The sequence below is a fragment of the Bos indicus genome, chromosome 9 (assembly GCF_029378745.1).
Source record: "Bos indicus isolate NIAB-ARS_2022 breed Sahiwal x Tharparkar chromosome 9, NIAB-ARS_B.indTharparkar_mat_pri_1.0, whole genome shotgun sequence".
Taxonomy (NCBI): Eukaryota; Metazoa; Chordata; class Mammalia; order Artiodactyla; family Bovidae; genus Bos; species Bos indicus.
In genome coordinates, this window is record NC_091768.1 from 41,155,522 (window position 1) to 41,176,857 (window position 21,336).

At 40.6% G+C, this 21,336-nt stretch overlaps 1 protein-coding gene across 6 annotated transcripts in view; it reads right to left on the minus strand.

Moving 5' to 3' along the window:
- Nucleotides 1–21,336, minus strand: part of LOC109563840 (uncharacterized) — a 205,093-nt gene that overhangs the window by 114,973 nt on the left and 68,784 nt on the right. For all 6 annotated transcript variants that reach the window (XR_011568321.1, XM_070795502.1, XM_070795501.1 and 3 more), the window contains 4 exons: nt 8,929–9,121; nt 7,018–7,145; nt 879–1,079; nt 45–166 (listed from right to left, as the gene is read on the minus strand). Coding sequence is in view for 5 of the 6 variants with exons in the window: in XM_070795502.1 (XP_070651603.1) it covers nt 45–166; nt 879–1,079; nt 7,018–7,145; nt 8,929–9,121 (644 nt within the window). In the remaining variant the exon portion in view is untranslated. The remainder of the gene's footprint in view (nt 1–44; nt 167–878; nt 1,080–7,017; nt 7,146–8,928; nt 9,122–21,336) is intronic.

Below are 21,336 nucleotides of genomic sequence, written 5' to 3' on the forward strand. Positions count from 1 at the left end.
TCCAGAAATTAAATGTAAAATGTCTGAAGACAACACTAACTTACCAGCTATTGTTGATGAAAATGAGTTGTTTGCAAATTATGTTAAGGGGAAGTCCAAATGTATTGCTAGCATCTGGATGGCCTTTTTGCCAAAGCCTCTGGACATACTCACGCTGACACTCTATCTAGAAATGTCACATAAAAGTTAAAATTAGAAAAGTTAAACTTTCCCATGGATGTGAGTTATGAGCCTTGGCATGAGAAGAACAGAACATCAGCCCTTTGTGTATCTTCATTATTTGACTAAATTTCACCCAGACATGAGTTTTAGGGATTCCCTCACACAGAGACATGGTTGTTTTTTAGTCTGAGGCAAGGATCGGTCAGGAAAAGCAAAGGCAACCAGCTTTAGGCAATCTTAAGAGGCACAAGAAAACTTCTTTCTGTAAAATAATTGACTACAAGGAAAAAGTTCTAAGCAGGCCTAAGGAACTGTATTAGCTTTTCCCTGGAAATCATAGACTGTGACCATTTCCTGTAGTGTTCTAGAAATAGTTGCAACCTTTTGAAAAACAAATATAATTTTACACATTTAATGTCTTACAAAGGGGTAGGCTTAGTCCTTTCACAATAGATAAACTGTGATTGAATGAAAATAGGTTGTCAATTCTTTGTGGATCATTAAATGTAATTAGGATTGGAAACCTCCCTTTAAGACTGTAGATATGCTTGGAATTCAACAATGAAAATAAGCTTACAAATAAACATTGTGTGCATGCTGTCCTAGGAAACCCAGATTCTGAATTGGTACTGAAAGGAAAATACAGTTTTCAGTTTTGACCTGTGTTTTCCATCCTCTTCCCACATGGAATCTTAAAAAAAACCAAATATACTCACGTGCTGATTGAGGATGCCCCTCACCAGCTGCAGGTGAAGCCTCAGGCAGGTGCATTCCTCTCGGTAGGCCTTAATGAAGTAAGGATGACTGAAGTCAAACCTTGGGCACCTGTGCATGATGTCTGTGATCACTTGTGCTAAGGCAAATCTCTCCTCTGGGTCCAATGCATGCTGGTAGGCTTCAAAGTAACTGTCAAGAAGCTGTAAATAAGGTTTATAGTCAGGGGACAGGGCCCAGCAAAGGAAGAGAGGTGAGCTCCCAACCATTTCCATGCTTTGGAAAGTCCCCCACCATCAATAGGAGAGAGACAGCTCTGCACCTCTGGGTATTGGCCCGGGGTGGGCAGCCGCAGCACCAGTGCAGCACACACCAAGTTAGGGAGGGCGAGGGAAAAAGCACTCGTTGCACCTCTGTCTCCGCTTCCTCTGCTCTCTACACATAAAAGGGGAGTAATATCATGAATAATACAACATCTAATAATTATAAGTTCCAATGAGACAGTGCATTCGGTGTCACTTCATCAAATACATTTATCTTCAACACCTTTCCCCACAGACCCACTCTCTTCCCCCTATTTTATTCTATTACCAAAGGTAGGCAAGTAGCCTCCACCCCTCTTCTATATCAGCCCCATTTATGACACCTTCTCTTTAATAGCTTGCCTATTTAAGTGTCACATATGTAGAAATGGTGGGGGAGGGGTTAGAATGGCAAGTGGAGGATGCAAGTCCCCTCTAAATATAAAGGCATTTATTCCAGATCAGACTCCACTCGGAAGGGCCTATGTACAGAACTCTTAAGAGCATCCAAGAAGCTTCTGTTTTACTGGAGTTCACAAGTCTTTTCTAAAAACTGAAGAAGGCTTCCCCACACTAACTGTTGAAGAAACTCAGAAAGATATGCTCTTTCTTTTGTTTTTACATTTGTTTATGTACTTAGGGAATTTCTGTTCTGCGTGTAAATTTTACGTGCGTATAATTAGTCATAGTGCTGGAGAAGGCAATGGCACCCCACTCCAGTACTCTTGCCTGGAAAATCCCATGGACGGAGGAGCCTGGAAGGCTGCAGTCCATGAAGTTGCTAAGAGTCGGGCACGACAGAGCGACTTCACTTTCACTTTTCACTTTCATGCATTGGAGAAAGAAATGGCAACCCACTCTAGTGTTCTTGCCTGGAGAATCCCAGGGGTGGGGGAGCCTGGTGGGCTGACGTCTATGGGGTTGCACAGAGTCAGACACAACTGAAGCAACTTAGCAGCAGCAGCAACAGTCATAGTGCTAATCAGAAAAAGCTCCTCAGAGTTCACTGGACTGCAAACAGATACCTAAGAGCTGATATGCAAGTAGTTCTGAATAATGTAGTTATTCTTTTGGGGTTGTTTTAAAACTTTCATAGGCCTTAGACACACTTACTTTTGGAAACCCTGTCCCATACTATATCAAATATATTAAAACTCATATCCTAATCAATTTTTTTTTTGTAAAAATGTTAAATGATATTTACAATTTTGCTTTTCAAATTGTTTGGCTATGAGCAATACATTTCATTAATGATGACTGATTTCTGGGTAGTATGTACTTGAGGATTTTTATGAAGTGAGAAAATCTGATCTATAAATTATTTTCACATGTAATGAGATGTTTCTAAGTACTCAAAGTTTTCACATTTTATGGACATGTCATTTAAGCATTTATTGGTATCTATTTTGTATTTTCCTTTTCGTATATCCACGTAATGCATATTTTCTTTCTCTCAGATAGCACATATATCCAATGGTCCCTGAAAAGCCTTTAGATCCTAAACACTGAGTCTATATCACCTGATGGACAAAATCAACTCTGGCTGAAAGCTTCTGAACTTCTGCTCCCACCAGCCTCACAATGCAATGGATTCTTTTCCTCTGCCCATATAATCCAACATCATCCCTAGAGTTTCAGCTCAACATGCCCCTCCTCAGTCTTCTCTTACCAACTCCTCTAATGCAGGCTTCATGTTTCTGAAAGGCCTCAGCTCCTAGGGTGGCTGTAGCACCAAAGACACAGGTGTGCCCCGTGAGTTCATTTAGTTGACAGCAAGGAATGGATTGTTGAGTCTGCAATTTTTGCTAACCTGATAGCCAAGCACACTTTGAGATGCATTAAAGCATTTTTTGTTTCCTTGGGTAGTGGTCTTCCTGGTGGTTTGAGGCCTGGGAGCCAGCCCATTTGTTAACTAACTAAGGAATTTCCTAAAAGGAGATAAAGAGCACCTTTCATTGTGTAGAGTCCATAGCTAGGAATGAAAGACCAGAAAGAACTGAGAGGGTGTAAGCACTGCTTGAATATAGATGGCAATAGCTCAGGAGGAAGTAAAGGAACCCAAGTGGCAGTAAAAGCCAGGAGTGTCTCCATCTTGCAATAATAACTCCTGAGGCTCCCAAGAAGGCAAACACTTGAGAATCAATAGAAGCCTAGGAATCAAATACTGCCTTAGCAATAGATGTCCAGTGTCTGAAGGCTATTCAATGCTAAGGCTCAAGGAGGGAGAGCCTGGGGCACTTTATTTAGCAACCAGTTTCGCAGGATGCACTTTGGGAAACACTGGTCCACGGGAACTTGGGTCAACCTTAGTATACAAAGGATAACACCAGAAGAAGCTAAAAGCTTAGGACACAGAGTGTGCTCCACAAGTTAAAAATTCACACACCTCAGAGCGTGAAATGAAGAAAGGTGCAGATCCCTTTTCTTTAAGTGAGCTTCAGGGAAAATGAAGCCAGCAGAGTGATCTAAATGACCTTATTCCATCCACAGAGCTCTCTACTTTAGAGTAGCATTCAGTTATTAAATAGCAGACGACAAAGCAGGAACAAAGGAGTGATGGGGTAAGAAGGCTGTCACTCAATAGCCTAGGAGAAGATTAAGAAAGAAACAGTAACTTCCCTAAATCATTCTCAATGAATTTAAACCTTTTTGGCTGGACCAGGGCAATCCCAGGAGCTGGTTTATAGAATTTGTATTGCTGTGACCTGCTTTTGTACAATGAGCCCTATTGTTTGGTTATTTGGCAGGGGAAGATTGTGGGGAGGGTTCTTGCTACTGATTCCAATCTGGTGATACCAGGTTGCAGAGGCAGGTGCTAAATTGCCATTATCACTTTGTTGTTGGTAGAATTACCAGGTTTAACAAATAAAAATACAGGTCATCTAATTAAATTTGAATTGCTGATAAACAACCAATACTTTTTTTTAGTATGTCACAAATATTCTCATATTTTACCTGGCACCCCCAGTTGTTGAGAAGAAAAATTCAGCTCTTTTTAAATTGACAAGCCTTTTTTCAAGCTTTGCCCTCCACCTTGAAAAGCTCTCAGATGGCCCTTTGCATAATTTTATTATGAATTCTTTCTCATCAGGGGTAGGGCCGTGATCTTTACACCTCACAGGTTCTATTTATTATCTGTTTGCTAACTGGCTCATTTCCATTTGAACTCTGGACTGGCATTTGTCTAAGAAGTCTTCCTAGCCTGTCAAATGTCACCTGTGTATGTCAAGGGCCAACTTGCAGGCAAAATAATGTGTGGTGCACACTGATGGTAGGCATCAAATATTGGAGAAAATAGAAAAGAGCCAGAATGAATAATCTCAAACCATACTGTGTTTATAGACATTTTTTTTTAACCTAAGCCTCTTTTTATTTCTTGGATTTATAAAAACTTTTAAAAATAGTACTTTAGGTCAAATGAAAGTGTAAAAGAGAAAATCAGTAACAGACACATCTTGTCACAGAATTTTCTGCCCCCACCCCTCCCTTTTCTTAGTGCTCTAAACACTAATTCAAATTATCCTGAAAATGTGTCCTCTGGTGGCTATGGAGAGAATTAGCAGTTGGTATAAATGTCACTTAGGAACTGGCACAGCTGATGCCTGGCTTCTGAGTCTCTTAATCCACCTAAACTCATACCAGCTCTATTTTTATGAGCAGTTTATATAATATGGTTACTTGAAGGATTTAAGGCAACCTAATGTGTTTGAGCAATTTTTAACATTAGTGATTCCAATATAGTTAACAATCAAAAACAGCTGAAGACACTTAGCAGTAGAATCAGTACTGGGGGAAATCAATTGTATTCTAGATAAAAGTCTGGTTTATCAATTAAAATTTTGGCAATTTTTGGAATTTGGCAATTTTGACAATTTCTGGAATTCCAGAAATTGATTTGGAAGGCTACATTTTCCAGGTTTTGGCATAGATAAATCAGTTTCTATAGGGAACTTATTCTCAGGGTAGAAAGGAGGGAGATTATTTTCAATGGTTGTTTTAAGTTAAAATATTTTCATGTACCATAGAAGAAACTAGTAGACACCCCTGGTAACTTAGCACAGAATGAACACTAGGCCAAAGTGAGGAGAAATTGGTTTGTTTCTTTATTACTCTCTGCCTTTCTGTTCTTCTCTACCATCGAGTCCTCCATAGGAGGCCTAGAAGAACTGAAAACAGAGGTGGGGAAAGCACATAAAAGGGGTACTGCCTACAACTCACGTCTGGACCAATAAACATGTCGAGTTTGAGGATTTTGTATTACTTACACTTAATGCAGCCTCTCCAGTTTCTATACTATGAGGCTAAATCTCCCATTTCCTCAGTTGATCACAGTGAACTTCTAATTGACAGATCAAGTGTCCAGATGCACACTCTAGAGGTCAGTTGTCTTTGGAAAGAGGAACAATTTTCAAAGCTACGGCTTGCACCCTGTAAGTCTAGCCAGTTGTTTTCCAAAACTGGATGGTCTACATCTCCATGAGTAACAGACCAGAGGGTAGATGAAATGGTAAAACCCTCTACTAGAAAAACAATTCAAAGAAAACATTTCCCCGTCCACATCCTCTTACCATATCACACTGCCCCGTGACCTGGTTTCCACCTCTGCGGCTCTTTGAGAGAGTCCTACAAAGCTAACAATGACTGCCTGATGGCTAACCCCACTGTGTGGTTGTTAGGACTCACGTTTCTTCATGTTTCAGCTGTTCTCTACACAGGTAATCATCCTCTCCTAATTAAGATTCTTTTCTTTCTGTGGGCTTTCCTAATGTTATCTTTTTCTTTTTGCTGCAGTCTCTTTGGCTACTCCTTGTTCCTCTCATGGACTCTTGTCCCATGACCTTCCCCTTAAATGTAAATGTTCCCAGGGACCCGTTTCAGACATCTCTTTTACTACTCATTTTGATACATTACTATGGTTTGACTTCCACCTTTATATCTCAGCTCATACCTGCTCCTGAACTTCAAACCTATAGCTCTCATAAAACATTCATGCATATATGCTAAGTTGCTTTAGTTGTGTCCAACTCTGTGACCCTATGGGCTGTAGCCTGCCAGGCTCCTCTGTTCATGAGATTCTCTAGGCAAGAATACTGGAGTGGGTTGCCATGCCTTCTCCTCCAGGGGATCTTCCCGATCCAGGGATCGAACCCATGTCTCTCAGGTCTCCTGCATTAGCAGACAGATTTTTTTACCACTAGTGCCACCTGGGAAGACATTCACACCTGGGTTTTAGCAAACTCTCCTCACATGCCTTGTGTCCTAGACTCAAAAAAATGTTCCCCTCTAAAGAGGCCCCTCTTCTTTCATTCTGTTTCAGTTGACAGCCTCTTCCCTGAGCCTGAGGAAGTCATTTTAATTCCACCCTCATTCTCTCATGCCAACATCTAGTCTTCAAATCCTGTCATTTCCATTTCTGGAAATCCTTGCCCAACTGCTCTCACCCACCCACATGTGGCCTACCCTTCTAAAGACCATAATAAGGTCTGTTGGTTTGTCTGCATTTGGCAAAGTGAGGCCTGTCCCTGACAGCACAATGAACATGAATGGAATCATCACACATTCTCACTAAAAGCATACACGTCATTAAAGGGCCTAAATTATACAGCCCTCTAACAAATTTCCCTTAAGCTGAAGCCATATCCTTCACATTTTGTTTTTTGTAACAAAGAACCACAGTAAAGAACATAAAATTGATTATATACTTACAACTAGCTAAGATTTTTAAAATACTTATTCACTTCATTGGGAGTTGCCCTAAAAGACCCATGGGGTTTAAAAAAATATATTGGGTTTTATAAGAATGTTTTTAATAGGTGTTTTGTTTTCTAGGCAAAAATACCTGGCGCTTGCTTTCTAGAAGAGTTGCTTCCCAAGTCCACATGTCATACAGCACAGCAAATCTGTCCACACCTGCATGGGTCCATCCCCAGTCCTGGTCAATATGTGACTTGCTGCCCTCTTTGTGACCTGGGAGAGAAAAGGATGAAAATGATTAGAGACAGGCCTCACTACAGAGGTATTCTTAGTAGAAATGGAGCCCTCAGATTGTCAGCTCCCTCTCAGGAATGAAAACACTAAATGGATAACTGGGATTCCTAAGAATCGGCTAAAGAGACATGGGCAAGACTAGGTAGGTCTTAAATTCATACTTGCTGACTTCTAGATCAACAGAGGTTTTTGTTTTTACTTTTAGTTTTAAAAGACTAATTTTAGAAATATAAACCAAAATTCTGTTTTAGAAAGACTTACTAAATTAGTTTTAGAAAGATTTACTAAAATCTCCTCAAACCTGTAATTTAAAAGCAAAACATACATTTCTCCTCTGTAAAAACAGGTTCCTGGTGGTTTAACAACAAACCTAGTTTAAACTGCTGTATCAATTGATGCCAACCAAGTCAAAAATTTTCAGGGAAATTTCTAAGGTATTTCTTAATTGTGCTAATTACTAACTTAAATCAGTAAGGGTAACCATTGCCATTATTCAGCTAAAATATTTTCCCACTAAAGTACTGTAAGTTTTCATTGTCAGCATTATTATTGCTTAAAATTATAAGCAGTCTGTTTCAGAATAAAATATTAAAAAGTAAGGGATTTTCAGGTTTAGTGATTATCAAGTATATGATGGGTACTGAACAACAGAAAGCCATTGGTCAGGAATTTCTCCAGCAGCAGTTGGGAAATCATTTCACAATGAATGACTGTATACTCTCTAGCTCAGTGAGATGTGCTCATGTGACTAAGTATTTCAGTCAAAGTAAGTTCTTAGTAGCTAAACACAGTCACATCATGTTATAAATTAACATCAGCAAAAACGATGCATTGGTATGTAGGATCACCAGTAAAGATAAAAGCTAAAAGTTGAAATTAGGTGCCCTGGAATGTTGGATGCCATCACTGCATCCCATGATTTAGATCCCAAATGGTCTGTAGCAAAGGGAGAACAAAGAATTCAAACTAATACTAAATTAATTCTGTCTGGGATCTGAAAGGTAGAGCAACATTTTATAATAATACGAACATGAATTATCCTTAATTAAAGTCTACATATATTACAAAATAGCACAATCTCTTGCTAAATTTCCCTTTAGGTGTTGCAATTCATCTAGAAACTCTAATTTCTTTCTAAATGGAATACTAATGGCATCATATTATTCCAAAAGGAATATTCTTACCTCATTGATTTCTATAACTGGATAAATTTGAGTGATGCCAAAAGAAAGAGAGAATACAGATTATGGGTTATTTGATTACCCTGACTAATGCTTTCTCCCTCTGGGGCTTGTCTGACATTTTCCTAGCCAGGTCTTCTTGCATCCTGGTGGTTTTTTGTTAGGAACTCAGAAATATCTCTGCTTCTAACTGCAGTTTCCCCAAGGTCAATCATTTCTTTTTTTGTCACTTAGAAAAAAAAGTCATTAATTTCACTTGCTTACTTTGCTTCCCTCAGGGCCCTGCACCTAGTACGTAATGCAGAAATGCTACTGGGCAACAAGTAGAGTCTAAACAATACTAAGAACTATAACCAAGTTACAGTTTCCAACAAATGGGGGACTTGAGCTGGAAACAAAACTTTATCTTTTCTAGAGTGGTGTGTGTTGGGGAGGTATAAATGCTTATTGAATTTTCCGAAACTATTATACATGTGTTTATATTTTGAGGTGGGAGGTGTTAAATAGAGCCCTTAGCGTTTTTTGTTCGTTTGGATAGGTTGATTTTTGTCTGCTTGATTTTTTAAAATCTGACTTCTGACCTTTTTCTCTCTCAATGTAATGGCTGGCCACAAGCAGCAGTTCTGTCTCTAGGTCCTTCAGATCACTCAAGGCTGCATCATACATGACATACACTCCTTGCTGGTCCTGGGTGTGGATGTAACCAGCATCCATACTGTAGTAGTCATCCTGGTTCTCCACTTCTGAGAACTCCATGAATTGGATGCTCTGGACCTGGGAAAGAAAGCCAAGCCTGGAAGTTACCAGAACAGGGAGAGCAATATTTTGCCCGCTCAAATGGACAAAATGGCAGGCTTCTGTTCCCACCCAGGGCTGTCAGCATGGAGCTGCAGACATGATGAATGTATAAAGAGCTAGCTATATGTAGGGAAAAAGATAACAACAAAGATGTCAGGGAAGAGTAGTTCCTAAGATGGATAGATTAACCAGTTGATTAAATTTTATAATTAATTCAGGATTATCTGGGAAAAGGTAGACCATAGAGCCAAGGGATAAAGGTGGTCTCTGAAGCCAGAGTGCCTGTGTTTAGGTTCTGGGGCTTCCCAGGTGGTGCTAGTGGTAAAAGAACCTGCCTACCATTGCAGGAGGTGTAAGAGACATGGGTTCGATTCCTGGGTTGGAAAGATCCCCTGGAGGAGGGCATGGCAATCCACTCCAGTATTCCTCCCCCCCGCCCACAACAGATTTCAAACTATATTAGAAAGCTATAGTAATCAAAACAGTATGACATTGTCATAAAAAAATTGGATAAATGAAACAGAATATAGAGCCAAGAAATAAACCAACACATATATGGCCAATTAATTTGCCACAAAAGAGGCATTAATATACAATAAGATAAGGACAATCTCTTTAGTTCTTTTTTCCTTATTGGGAAAAATGAACAGCCACATGCAAAAGTATTAAACTGGACCATTATTTTATATTATATATAAAAATTTACTCAAAATGATTAAAGACTTAAATGTAAGACTAGAAACCATAAAATTCTAATAAAAAAAACATATATGGTAAACTCCTCATTATCACACTTGGCAATATTTTTTATATCTGACTCCAATAGTAATGGGAACAAAATAAATACATGATTTAAAAAAATTTTTTAATGAAGAATGTGAATTCAGTGAAAAGAACATTTTTTTTTTTTACAAGAAATACAATTTATTATTTGCTTGCTTCTCTGAGGGCTCACCACGTGGCATAAGGTACCACATGATACCCAGATTAAAAGCATGGCTTTGGTGGTTGGGGCTTTAAGTAAGAATAGAAAATTCATCTTCATCATCATGTATGCATGTATGCTCAGTCGTGTGCAACTCTTAGCAACCCTGTGGACTGTAGCCCACTAGGCTCCTCTGTCCATGGGATTCTCCAGGCAAGAATACTTGAGTGGGCTGCCATTCCCATCCATGGCCACTCCAGTATTCTTGCTTGGAGAATCCCATGGACAGAGGAGCCTGGCAGGCTACAGCATTTAGGTCACAAAGATTCTGACATGATTGAAGCGATTGAGCACGCATGCACTCTGCCAGGACCTCACTTTAAGCAAGTCACTTAGACTTTAGACTCCATTTCTTCATCTATCACACTGGGACAGTGGAGACACTAAAAGGTTTGTTGCATATGATACCATATGTGTATGTATGGCCTCACATGTATATGAGGCCCTTGAGATCTATAATCAGCTATTTCTCTTAATCTTATAAATACTTCTAAAATGCATTAACACAATCTCATGACTTGGTGTCCTCCTAAAATTCATGTCCACTTGAAACTTGTGAATGTGGCCTTATTTGGAAATAGTCTTTAGAGATGTACATAAGTTAAGATGGGGTCATACTGGATTAAGGTGAGCCTCAGTCCAATGACTGGTGTTCATATAAAAAGAGGAAATCTGGAAACAGACACATAGGAGAGAAGGCCACATGAAGACAGAGGCAGAGACTGGAGTAATGCATCTACAAGCCAAGAACACCAAGGATTGCTGACAACTACCAGAAGCCCGAGAGGTAATGAGGATTTTCCCCTGGGGCCTTCAGAGACAGCATGGTCCTGCTGATACCTTGATTTTGGACTGTTTCCAGAATCGTAAGAGAATAAATTTCTCTCCCAGCTGTTGTGAGCCACTCACTTTGTGGTACTTTGTTATGGCAACCCTAGGAAACTAACACAAGTTTTGAGTTAGTCCAATCATAATTTTATTTTTAGATGACCAAGGGCCTATTGCTTCCTGGGAATCATTATTCTCATCATAACTCTCATAATTTCAAACTCCCCTACCCTGTTCCCCACTCCCAATGTCCAGCCCTCCCTCAGTCTCAGCTGATGCCCCTCCACTTCTCCATTCACACACAAACCCACCATGCTTGCCACCCCCTCTACTGCTCCCTCTGCACTGTAGGGGCCTATTACACTCCCCTTCACTAAGGTCATTCCCTCCTGCTCTGAAGCATCTCTTCTCCTTGGACATCTAATTCATCTCAACCAAAGATTTCCCAACTGACACTGATACATGCTCCTGGCCCTCTTATTTTAAAATATCCTCATACCCTTCCCCAGGTTCCACTTTATGGCCCTCCTTCTCACAGTCCAACCCCTCCTAAAACATCATCTGTCTCCTTCTCCTTACCTCCTACTCCTCACCCATCTAGCTCCTGTCTCCATCAAGCCACCCGAACCAATTTTACAAAGACCAACAATGACCATCCAGCAGACTTTCTATAGTCATCTTTATGTACTCTCTCAGGAAGATTGGACATGGTTTAGCATTCCCTGCTTATTGACCCACTTTCTGCATTGGCTTTCTGGGACTCCACATTTTCCTTGCTATCACCAATTTTTCAGCCATTTCTTCTTTATCAGGTCATCAAATAGTGGCCCACACTCAAGCTCCTAGGACTTCCATCTTTTCTTCCAATAGTCCTTCACTTGGAGATTGTACACTTTCACAGCTGAGATAACCATCTTTAGACAATTTGCTCCCCAGTTTATATCCCAATCCAGACCTCCTAGAATTCCAGACCCACATATCCAATTATCTATTTAACATCTGTTCCTGGGCATCTCAAAAGCCCCTCAAATTTAACATGATCAAATCATGTGCTCTCCCCCATGAACCTAAGCCACCTCCAGCTTCCCCACTTAGTAAACATCACCACCACCCATCTACTTCCTCTAGCACGAATCATTCCAGATATCTCTTTCTATCTCACCCTACATGTCCAATCTATCACTAAGTCCTGTTGATTTTACTTCCTATGTCTCAAATCCATCCAACTGCAATGACACCACCCACCACCCTAGTCCAAGCTGTCACCATCTGGCACTAGAACTAGTCCAGCAGCTTCTAAACTGGTTTAGCCTGTTAAATGGTCTGTCCACTTTCCTTCTGGCATGGGCTTTTTCTCCCCTCCATTTTATTCACTACTAGCAGAGGATCTTTTAGAAATGGAGCTTAGATTATGTTATCCATTCTCCCCTTTAACATCTAAAGCCTCTAAAGGCTTCCCATTGCTCATAGTACAAAACAAAACTCCATAAAAGGACCTGCATGGTCTGCTCCCTGCCTATCTCTTTCCAGTGGTTTTGAACCAAATGTGATTTTTGCCCTCAGAGGACATTTGGCCATGTCTGGAGACTTTTTTGGTTATTATAACTTAGGGGAGGTGCTACTGGCATCTAGTGGGTAGAGGCCAGGGATGCTTCCAAATATTCCACAGTGCACAAGACAGTCTCTCACAATAAAGAATTATCAGGCCCAAAATGTCAATAATGCCAACGTTGAAAAACCTTGGGTTACTTTTTTTTGGTACCACTTTCCACCTGGATTACTGTGTCCCAGCCATTCATGTATTCTTTTGATTTCCTCTGGGTACCGTGCTTCTCTGGCCACAGGTCCTTTGCACAGACTACGTATTCTTTCTTTGTGGAATTGCCAGACATCTGGTGTTCAGTTGCTCAGTCATGTCCAACTCTTTGCGACCTTATGGACTGCAACAAACCAGGCTTCCCTGTCCTTCACTATCTCCCAGAGTTTGCTGAAACTCATGTCCATTGAGTTGGTGAGGCCATCCAACCATCTTATTCTCTGCCATCCCCTTCTCCTCCTGCCTTTAGTCTTTCTCAGCATCAGGGTCTTTTCCATGAGTCAGTTCTTCACATCAGGTGGCCAAAGTATGGGACTTCAGCTTCAGCATCAGTCCTTCCAATGAATATTCAGAACTGATTTCCTTTAGGATTGACTACCTTAATCTCCTTGCTATCCAAGGGACTCTCAAGAGTCTTCTCCAGCACCACAATTTGAAGACATCAATTCTTCCACATTTAGGCTTTTCTATTGTCCAGTTCTCACATCCATACATGGCTATTGGAAAACCATAGCTTTGACTATACAGACCTTTGTAGGCAAAGTAATGTCTCTGCTTTTTAATATGCTGTCTAGGCTTGTCATAACTTCTCTTCTAAGAAGCAAGTATCTTCTAATTTCGTGGCTGCAGTCACCTTCCACAGTGATTTTGGAACCCAAGAAAATAAAGTCTGTCACTATTTTCATTGTTTCCCCATTTATTTGCCATGAAGTGATGAAACTGGATGCCATGATCTTAGTTTCTTGAATGTTGAGTTTTAAGCCAGCTTTTTCAGTCTCCTTTTTCACCTTCATCAAGAGGCTCTTTAATTCCTCTTTGCTTTCTGCCACAAGCATGGTATCATCTGCATATCTGAGGTTATTGATATTTCTCCCGGCAATCTTGATTCCAGCTTGTGATTTATCTAGCCTGGTATTTCACATGATGTACTCTACATGTAAGTTAAATAAGCAGGGGTGACAATATACAGCCTTGATATACTCCTTTCCCAGTTTGGAACCAGTCTGTTGTTCCATGTCTGGTTCTAACTGTTGCTTCTTGACTTGCATACAGGTTTCTCAGGAGGCAGGTAAGGTAGTCTGGTATTCCCATCTCTTTCAGAATTTTCCACAGTTTGTTGTAATCCACATAGGCAAAGGTTTTAGCGTAGTCAATGAAGCAGATTTTTTTTTTTTTGTTTATTCCCTTGCTTTTTCTATGATTCAAGATATTGGCAATTTGATCTCTGGTTCCTCTGCCTTTTTTAAGTCCAGCTTGTACATCTGGAAGTTCTATGTTCCTACACTTTTGAAGCCTAGCTTGATGGTATTTGAACATTACTTTGCTACCATGTGAAATGAGTGAAACTGTATGGTAGTTTGAACATTCTTTGGTATTGCCCTTCTTTGGGATTAGAATGAAAACTGACCTTTTCCAGTCCTGTGGCCACTGCTGAGTTTTCCAAATTTGCTGGCATAGTGAGTGCAGCACTTTCACAGCATCTGCTTTTAAGATTTGAAATAGTTCAGCTGGAATTCCATCACCTCCACTAGCTTTGTTTGTAGTGATGCTTCCTAAGGCCCTCTTGACTTCACACTCCAGGATGTCTGGCTCTAGGTGAGTGATCACACCATTGTGGTTCATTAAGACCTTTTTGGTATAGTTCTTCTGTGTATTCTTGCCACCTCTTATTAATATCTTCTGCTTCTATTAGGTCCATTCTGTTTCTGTCCTTTATTGTGCCTATCTTGCATGAAATATTCCCTTGTTATCTCTAATTTTCTTGAAGAGATCTCTAGTTCTTCCCATTCTATTGTTTCCCTCTATTTCTTTGCATTGTTAACTTAAAAAGACTTTCTTATGTCTCCCTCTATTCTCTGGATCTCTGCATTCAGATGGGTATGTCTTTCCTTTTCTCCTTTGTCTTTCACTTCTCTTTTCTCAGCTATTTGTAAGGCCTCCTCAAACAATCATTTTGCCTTTTTGCATTTCTTTTTCTTGGGAATGGTTTTGATCACTGCCTCCTGTACAATGTTATGAACCTCTGTCCATAATTCTTCAGGCACTCTGTTTACCAGATCTAATCCGTTGAATCTGTTTATCACTTCCACTGTATAATCACAAGGGATTTGATTTAGGTCATATCTGAATGGCCTAGTAGTTTTCACTACATTCTTCAAATAATTCTGAATTTTGCAATAAGGAGTTCATGATTTGAGCCACAGTCAGCTCCCAGTCCTGTTTTTGCTGACTGTATAGAGATTCTATATAGGAAAAAAACATGGTTTTTCCTGTGGTCATGTATGGATGTGAGAATTGGACTGTGAAGAAGGCTGAGCACCAAGGATTTGATGCTTTTGAACTGTGGTGTTGGAGAAGACTCTTGAGAGTCCCTTGGACTGCAAGGAGATACAACCAGTCCATCCTAAAGGAGATCAGTCCTGTGTGTTCTTTGGAAGGAATGATGCTAAAGCTGAAACTCCAGTACTTTGGCCACCTCATGCGAAGAGTTGACTCATTGGAAAAGACTCTGATGCTGGGAGGGATTGGGGGCAGGAGGAGAAGGGGACGACAGAGGATGAGATGGCTGGATGGCATCACTGACTCAATGGAGGTGAGTCTCAGTGAACTCCGGGCGTTGGTGTTGGACAGGGAGGCCTGGCGTGCTACAATTCATGGGGTCGCAAAGAGTCGGACATGACTGAGCAACTGATCTGATCTGATAGAGATTCTCTACTTAGGCTACAAAGTATATAATCAGTTTGATTTCGGTGTTGACCATCTGGTGATGTCCATGTGTAGAGTTGTCTCTTGTGTTTTTGGAAGAGGGTGTTTGCTATGACCAGCACCTTCTCTGGGTAAAACTCCGTTAGTCTTTGTCCTGCTTCGATTTGTACTCCAAGGCCAAACTTACTTGTCACTCCAGGTATCTCTTGACTTCCTACTTTTGCATTCTAGTCCCCTGTGATGAAAAGAATATCTCTTTTTTGGTGTTAGTTCTAGGAGGTCTTGTAGATCTTCATAGAACCATTCAACTTCAGCTTCTTCGGCATTATTAGTTGGTGCATAGACTTGGATTACTGTGATATTGAATGGTTTGTCTTTGAAACAAACCAAGATCATTTTGTTGTTTTTGAGATTGCATCCAAGTACTGCATTTTGAACTCTTTTGTTGACTATGAGGGCTATTCCATTTCTTCTAAGGGATTATTCCCACAGTAGTAGACATAATGGTCATTTGAATTAAATTCATCTGTTCTGGTCCATTTTAGTTCACTGATTCCTAAAATGTCAATGTTCACTCTTGCCATCTCCTGTTTGATCACTTCCAATTTACCTTGATTCATGGACCTAACATTCCAGGTTCCTATGCAATATAGTTCTTAATAGCATCAGACTTACTTTCACCACCAGACACATCCACAACTAGGCACTGTTTCCGCTTTGGCTCAGCCTCTTCATTCCTTCTGGAGCTATTTCTCTGCTCTTCTCTAGTAGCATATTGGACAACTACTGACCTAGGGGGCTCATCTTTCAGTGTCATATCTTTTTGCCTTTTCATACTGTTCATGGGGTTCTCAAGGCAAGAATGCTGGAGTGGTTTGCCATTCCCTTCTCCAGTGGACCACATTTTGTCAGAACTCTCCATGTCCTGTCCATCTTGGGTGACCCTACACAGCATGGCTCATAGTTTCATTGAGTTAGGCAAGGTTGTGGTCCATGTGATCAGCTTGGTTAGTTTTCTGTGATTGTGGTTTTCATTCTGTCTCCCCTGTGATGGATGAGGATAAGAGGCTTGTGCAAGCTTCCTGACTGGGGAGGACTAACTGGGGGAAAACTGGGTCTTGTTCTGGTGAGCAAGGCCATGCTCAGTAAATCTTTAATCCAATTTTCTGCAGATGGGAGGAGCTGTGTTCCCTCCCTGTAGTTTGGCCTGAGGCTAGACTATGGTAGGGACAACGGCAACCTCCTTCAAAAAGACTTATTCCAGCATGCTGGGACTCCCAGGACTGTTGCAGTCAGTGCCCTTGACCCCATTCCAGGCTACTGTTGAACAATATCTCTGCCAGAAACTCCCAAGCATACACAGGCAAGTTTGGCTCAGTCTCTTGTGGGGTCACTGCTCCTTTCTCCTGGGTCATGTATGCGCAAGATTTTGTTTGTGCCCTCCAAGAGTTTCTGTTTCTCCAGTCCTTGGAAGTTCTGTAATCAAATCCTGCTGACCTTCAGAGTCAGATTCCCTGGGGATACTCAGTCCCTTTTCCAAATCCCCAGGTTGGGAAGTCTGTTGTGTGGCTTAGAACTTTCACAGCAGCATGAGAACTTCTTTGGTTTAACTGTTCTCCAGTTTGTGAGTTGCCCCCCACCCCCGCCCCCACCCTGGCGCCTCCCCGGTGGCTTTACAGTGGCGCTAACAGAGATATCCTTTAAGAGGACTTATGCCACACGACGTGCCTCCCAGGACTGCTGTTTCTAGAACCTCTGTCTCCGTGGCAGACCACTGCTGACTCACGCCTCCACAGAAGACCCTCAAACACTCAAAGGCAGGTGTGGCTCCATCTCTTGTGGGGGTCACTGCTCCCTTTCCTTGGTCCTGGTGCACACAAAGTTTTATTTGTGCCGTCCAAGCATCTCTGGCTGGTATGTGATTGCACCCCTTCTACCATCTTGTTGCAGCTTCCCTTTGCCCTTGGTCATAGGATAGCTGGTCATATGATATAATTGCTAGACATAAGATAGTTCTATTTTTAATTTTTTGAGGAACCACCATACTGTTTTACACAAGCAGTTGTACCACTTTACATTACCACTAACCCTGGTGGCTCAGAGGGTAAAGCGTCTGCCTACAATGCAGGAGACCCAGGTTCAATCCATGGGTCAGGAAGATCCCTGGAGAAGGAAATGGCATCCCACTCCAGTACTCTTGCCTGGAAAATCCCATGGACTGAGAAGCCTGGTAGGCTATAATCCATGGGGTCACAGAGTCGGACACAACTGAATGACTTCACTTTCACTTTCAACAATACACAAGAGTTACAATTCCTCAACATCCTTACCAACATTTGCTATTTTATATATATATGTATTTTTTTCTTAGTTGTTATATTCACGAGTCATTTAAACTATGGAACCAATGGGTCCCAATCTTTTATTCCCTATCTATTCATTCTTATAAAAACTTTGTTCAGTAATAAGTTGTTGGCTAGAATCCATTTATCTATAAATTTTAAGCAGTCATTACATGCTGGCTCTCAGGAGATGTATCATTTACTTTTTGTAAACAGGGCAGATGATTACTGGTATTGATGGATAATTGTCAGTATCAGAAAGGTGGATGGAGTGTACTCTGTGGGCCCTTTCAATACTCTGGCTCTGTATCAGTTTTTATGTCCTGTTTAAGTACACCAGGTAATTAAATATTTAAAGTCCCTGAAAAGACTCCTCTTTAATGAGTTGCTCATTCAATTATAGATTTTTAAATATTCAAGCTGGAATTCAGAAATATTCTAATAAGTAAAACTAGGACCATTTCTAAATAATAGCTATGGTTCATAATATTCCATCAAGAAGATATTTTATTGTTAAACATTTTTCTGGTAGGTGGTTGCTTTTGGTTTACTTTTTTACTATTCTTTTAGGCAAAAACTTTTTGATAATTAGGAGCTTCCTTTGTCTAGGAGTGCCGAAAGTGAACATATTGTTTTTTGTGAAATGATAGGTACCAGTGGAAAACAGAAATGCTGCTGAGAAAATTACATGTAACATATTAAACAGTTTGCTTAGATTTACATGTTGACTTCTATTGGCATTTAGCTCCTAAAGCCTGTTATGCAAAATGAGTTCTTCTCTGAGGAAAACAAGGGACAACTTAATATGGTATGCTACTATATGCACTTCACTGGAAAAGACCTTTCTCAGTGTCCTTGTACAGCACAATTTTCTGAGCTGTTAAAGAAATGGCAACTGGATTAAGTTCTAAAGCTGATGGAAAGCAATAACAGAGTCAAGACACTGACTCTAATGCTACCAGCTATTTCAATGGTCTTCCCCCCCCCCCCCAATTTCCCTATACCCATTTCATTGTTTGAGCCCTTTAGATAGACATACATATTTTTCCTTTTCCCTCCCTGTGTCTGAAATGTATGCTTGTGTCCATAGAAGATGAACCTGAAGACCAGATGGCCAAATTACCTTATGTAGAGTTATGGTTCAGTCATTATAATATTTCCTTTTTATTTTAGTTTCTTCCATGGCTATGTAGAAGACCTTCCTTCTAATGCTTTTTGTGTTGTAGAAAGTTGATCCTTCAATATTATTCTTGGAGGAGTGGCAAGAAAAGGAAGGCACTAATTACCTGTTTGGCTAAGGTATAATCTGACCTTTGGGATAATTCATATGCTTTTAAGTCTGCAAATTTACTGATGTCAAGGTAACTATTTGAGTATAGTAGTTATAGGAAAATTGGTGGCCATCATTAACTCTTTTCACTCTACTGGTTTCTGCTATCACTTGTTAACAAAAAGTTTAGGCCTTTTGGAAATGTAGACAACAGTTCTCTGACTAACTTGCCTTTTTCTAAATCATCTTTTCATTAATTTCAAATAATAAACAGTACTACTACTAATAATAATATTAATACAGTCTAAGAACTCATCAAACTTTGTTCGGTGAATGACTCAATCTTTAGGGTCAGTATTTTAAATCTTTTAAAAGGAAAACAAAAAATATCTCCTAGTCTCCACCTCACTTGTAGAGTATAATACTTTATCAAAACTATTTTTTTTTCTGAATTTGAACAGTATGATAGACTCTGCAAAGCACTTTCATTTACATAGACTTTTTGTGACCTCACAACTATTCTGTTATGAACAGAGTCTTTCTTTTGTTCAACAAACATTTATTAGATACCTACTAGGTGAAAAATATTGGAGAAGGAAATGGCAACCCACTCCAGTGTTCCTGCCTGGAGAATCCCAGGGACAGGGGAGCCTGGTGGGCTTCTGTCTATGGGGTTGCACAGAGTCGGACATGATTTAAGAGACTTAGCAGCAGCAGCAGCAGGTGAAAGATATATATGCAGCTCTCTATTTGCTTTTTGCCACCTGAACATCTATTAAGAATGGCAAAGTTTCAATGCCCTTAACCAAGAGCCTGATCTTCCCAACAAACTTGTGCTAACCACGTCATAGATGATGGCAACTCCAAACTTACAGATATTCAGGCCAAAACCTTGGAATCAACAATGACTTCTCTCATATTCTACATCCCAACAGCCTGGAAATCATACAGAACCTAACCATTTCTCATCCTGCGTCTTCTCAGATATAGTGTCTCTAGTTTGATCAATGTAGTAGCTAGTCTCTGCTCAGCCCTTCAGTCTATTCCCAATACAGCAGCAAAGATGTTAAAAAAAAAAAAAAAAGTCAAATCACATCACTCTCAAAACTCTCCAAGGGCTCTTCTTTTCACTCAAAGTCCTCAGAATGATCCACAAGGCCCTGTGTAATGCGCTCCAATCTCTCTAACCTCATTTGCTGCACTAAGCTCCTTGCTGTTCCTATAACACTGCTGGACACAGTTCTGCCTCAGGGCCTTCGCACTGGCTCTCCCCTCTGCCTGGCACTCTTCTCCCAGTCAGTCACATGGTCTGCTTCCTGATTTCCTTCAGGTCTTTACTCAGATTGTACCTTCTCATTAAGGCCTTCCCTGATCATCTCCCTTCCACCTGCAATATCCTATCACCAACTCTCTATCCCCTTATCCTACTTAATTTTTCACCACAGCTTCTATCACCATCTTTACCAGTTCATAAAGGCTAGGTTATTCTGTGACAAACAACCTTAAAGCTCAGTAGTCAACATTTCAAATTAATTTCTAACTCAGGCAGAGCTCACTGCAGGACTAGTTGCTTTCTAGGCTTCTCTCTTCTAGCAGTGACCCAAGGATCTAGGATGTTTCTATTTTGTGGCTTGACACATGCCTTCCACTGGCTGCAGCAGGGGAAGAGAGCTGGAGGGTCATGGGTCAGCCCTTACATGCTTTGGACTGAAGTGACACATGTCACTTCTGCTCACAGTCCACTGGCACCTCCCAACTGCAAGGGCCTAGGATTTCTGGAGAAACCTTGGTGTCAAACCTTTAGCCATTCTACAATGTCACTTACTTATTTAATATCTGTCTCTTTCCATTAAATAGTCCCATAATGGCAAGAATTTGTGACAGTTTTGTTTACTGCTGTATACCTAGTGCCTAGTATATTTATTGGTCAGAACATTTGTGGGGTATATGAATGGGAGAATGAATGAATGATGGGCTCATGGAATGAGTCATGTGCTGTAATGTAGGTAGATAAATCAGAGGAAGAAGCACTAAGCTCTGTATAGAGATATAAGAAAGACTTCTCAGAGAGGTAATGTTTGAATGGACTTGAATAGAGTAAGCCTTTATCAAGGAGAGGAGGTGAGGGACAAAAGGGCAGTTATATATAAGACTCAGAGGCATGAACAGCTCTGCCCCTTCAGAAGAAGGGCAGGCCCAGGTCCGTAAGAATGAAGGTATAGGGACAGGAGGGGGGATATGAGG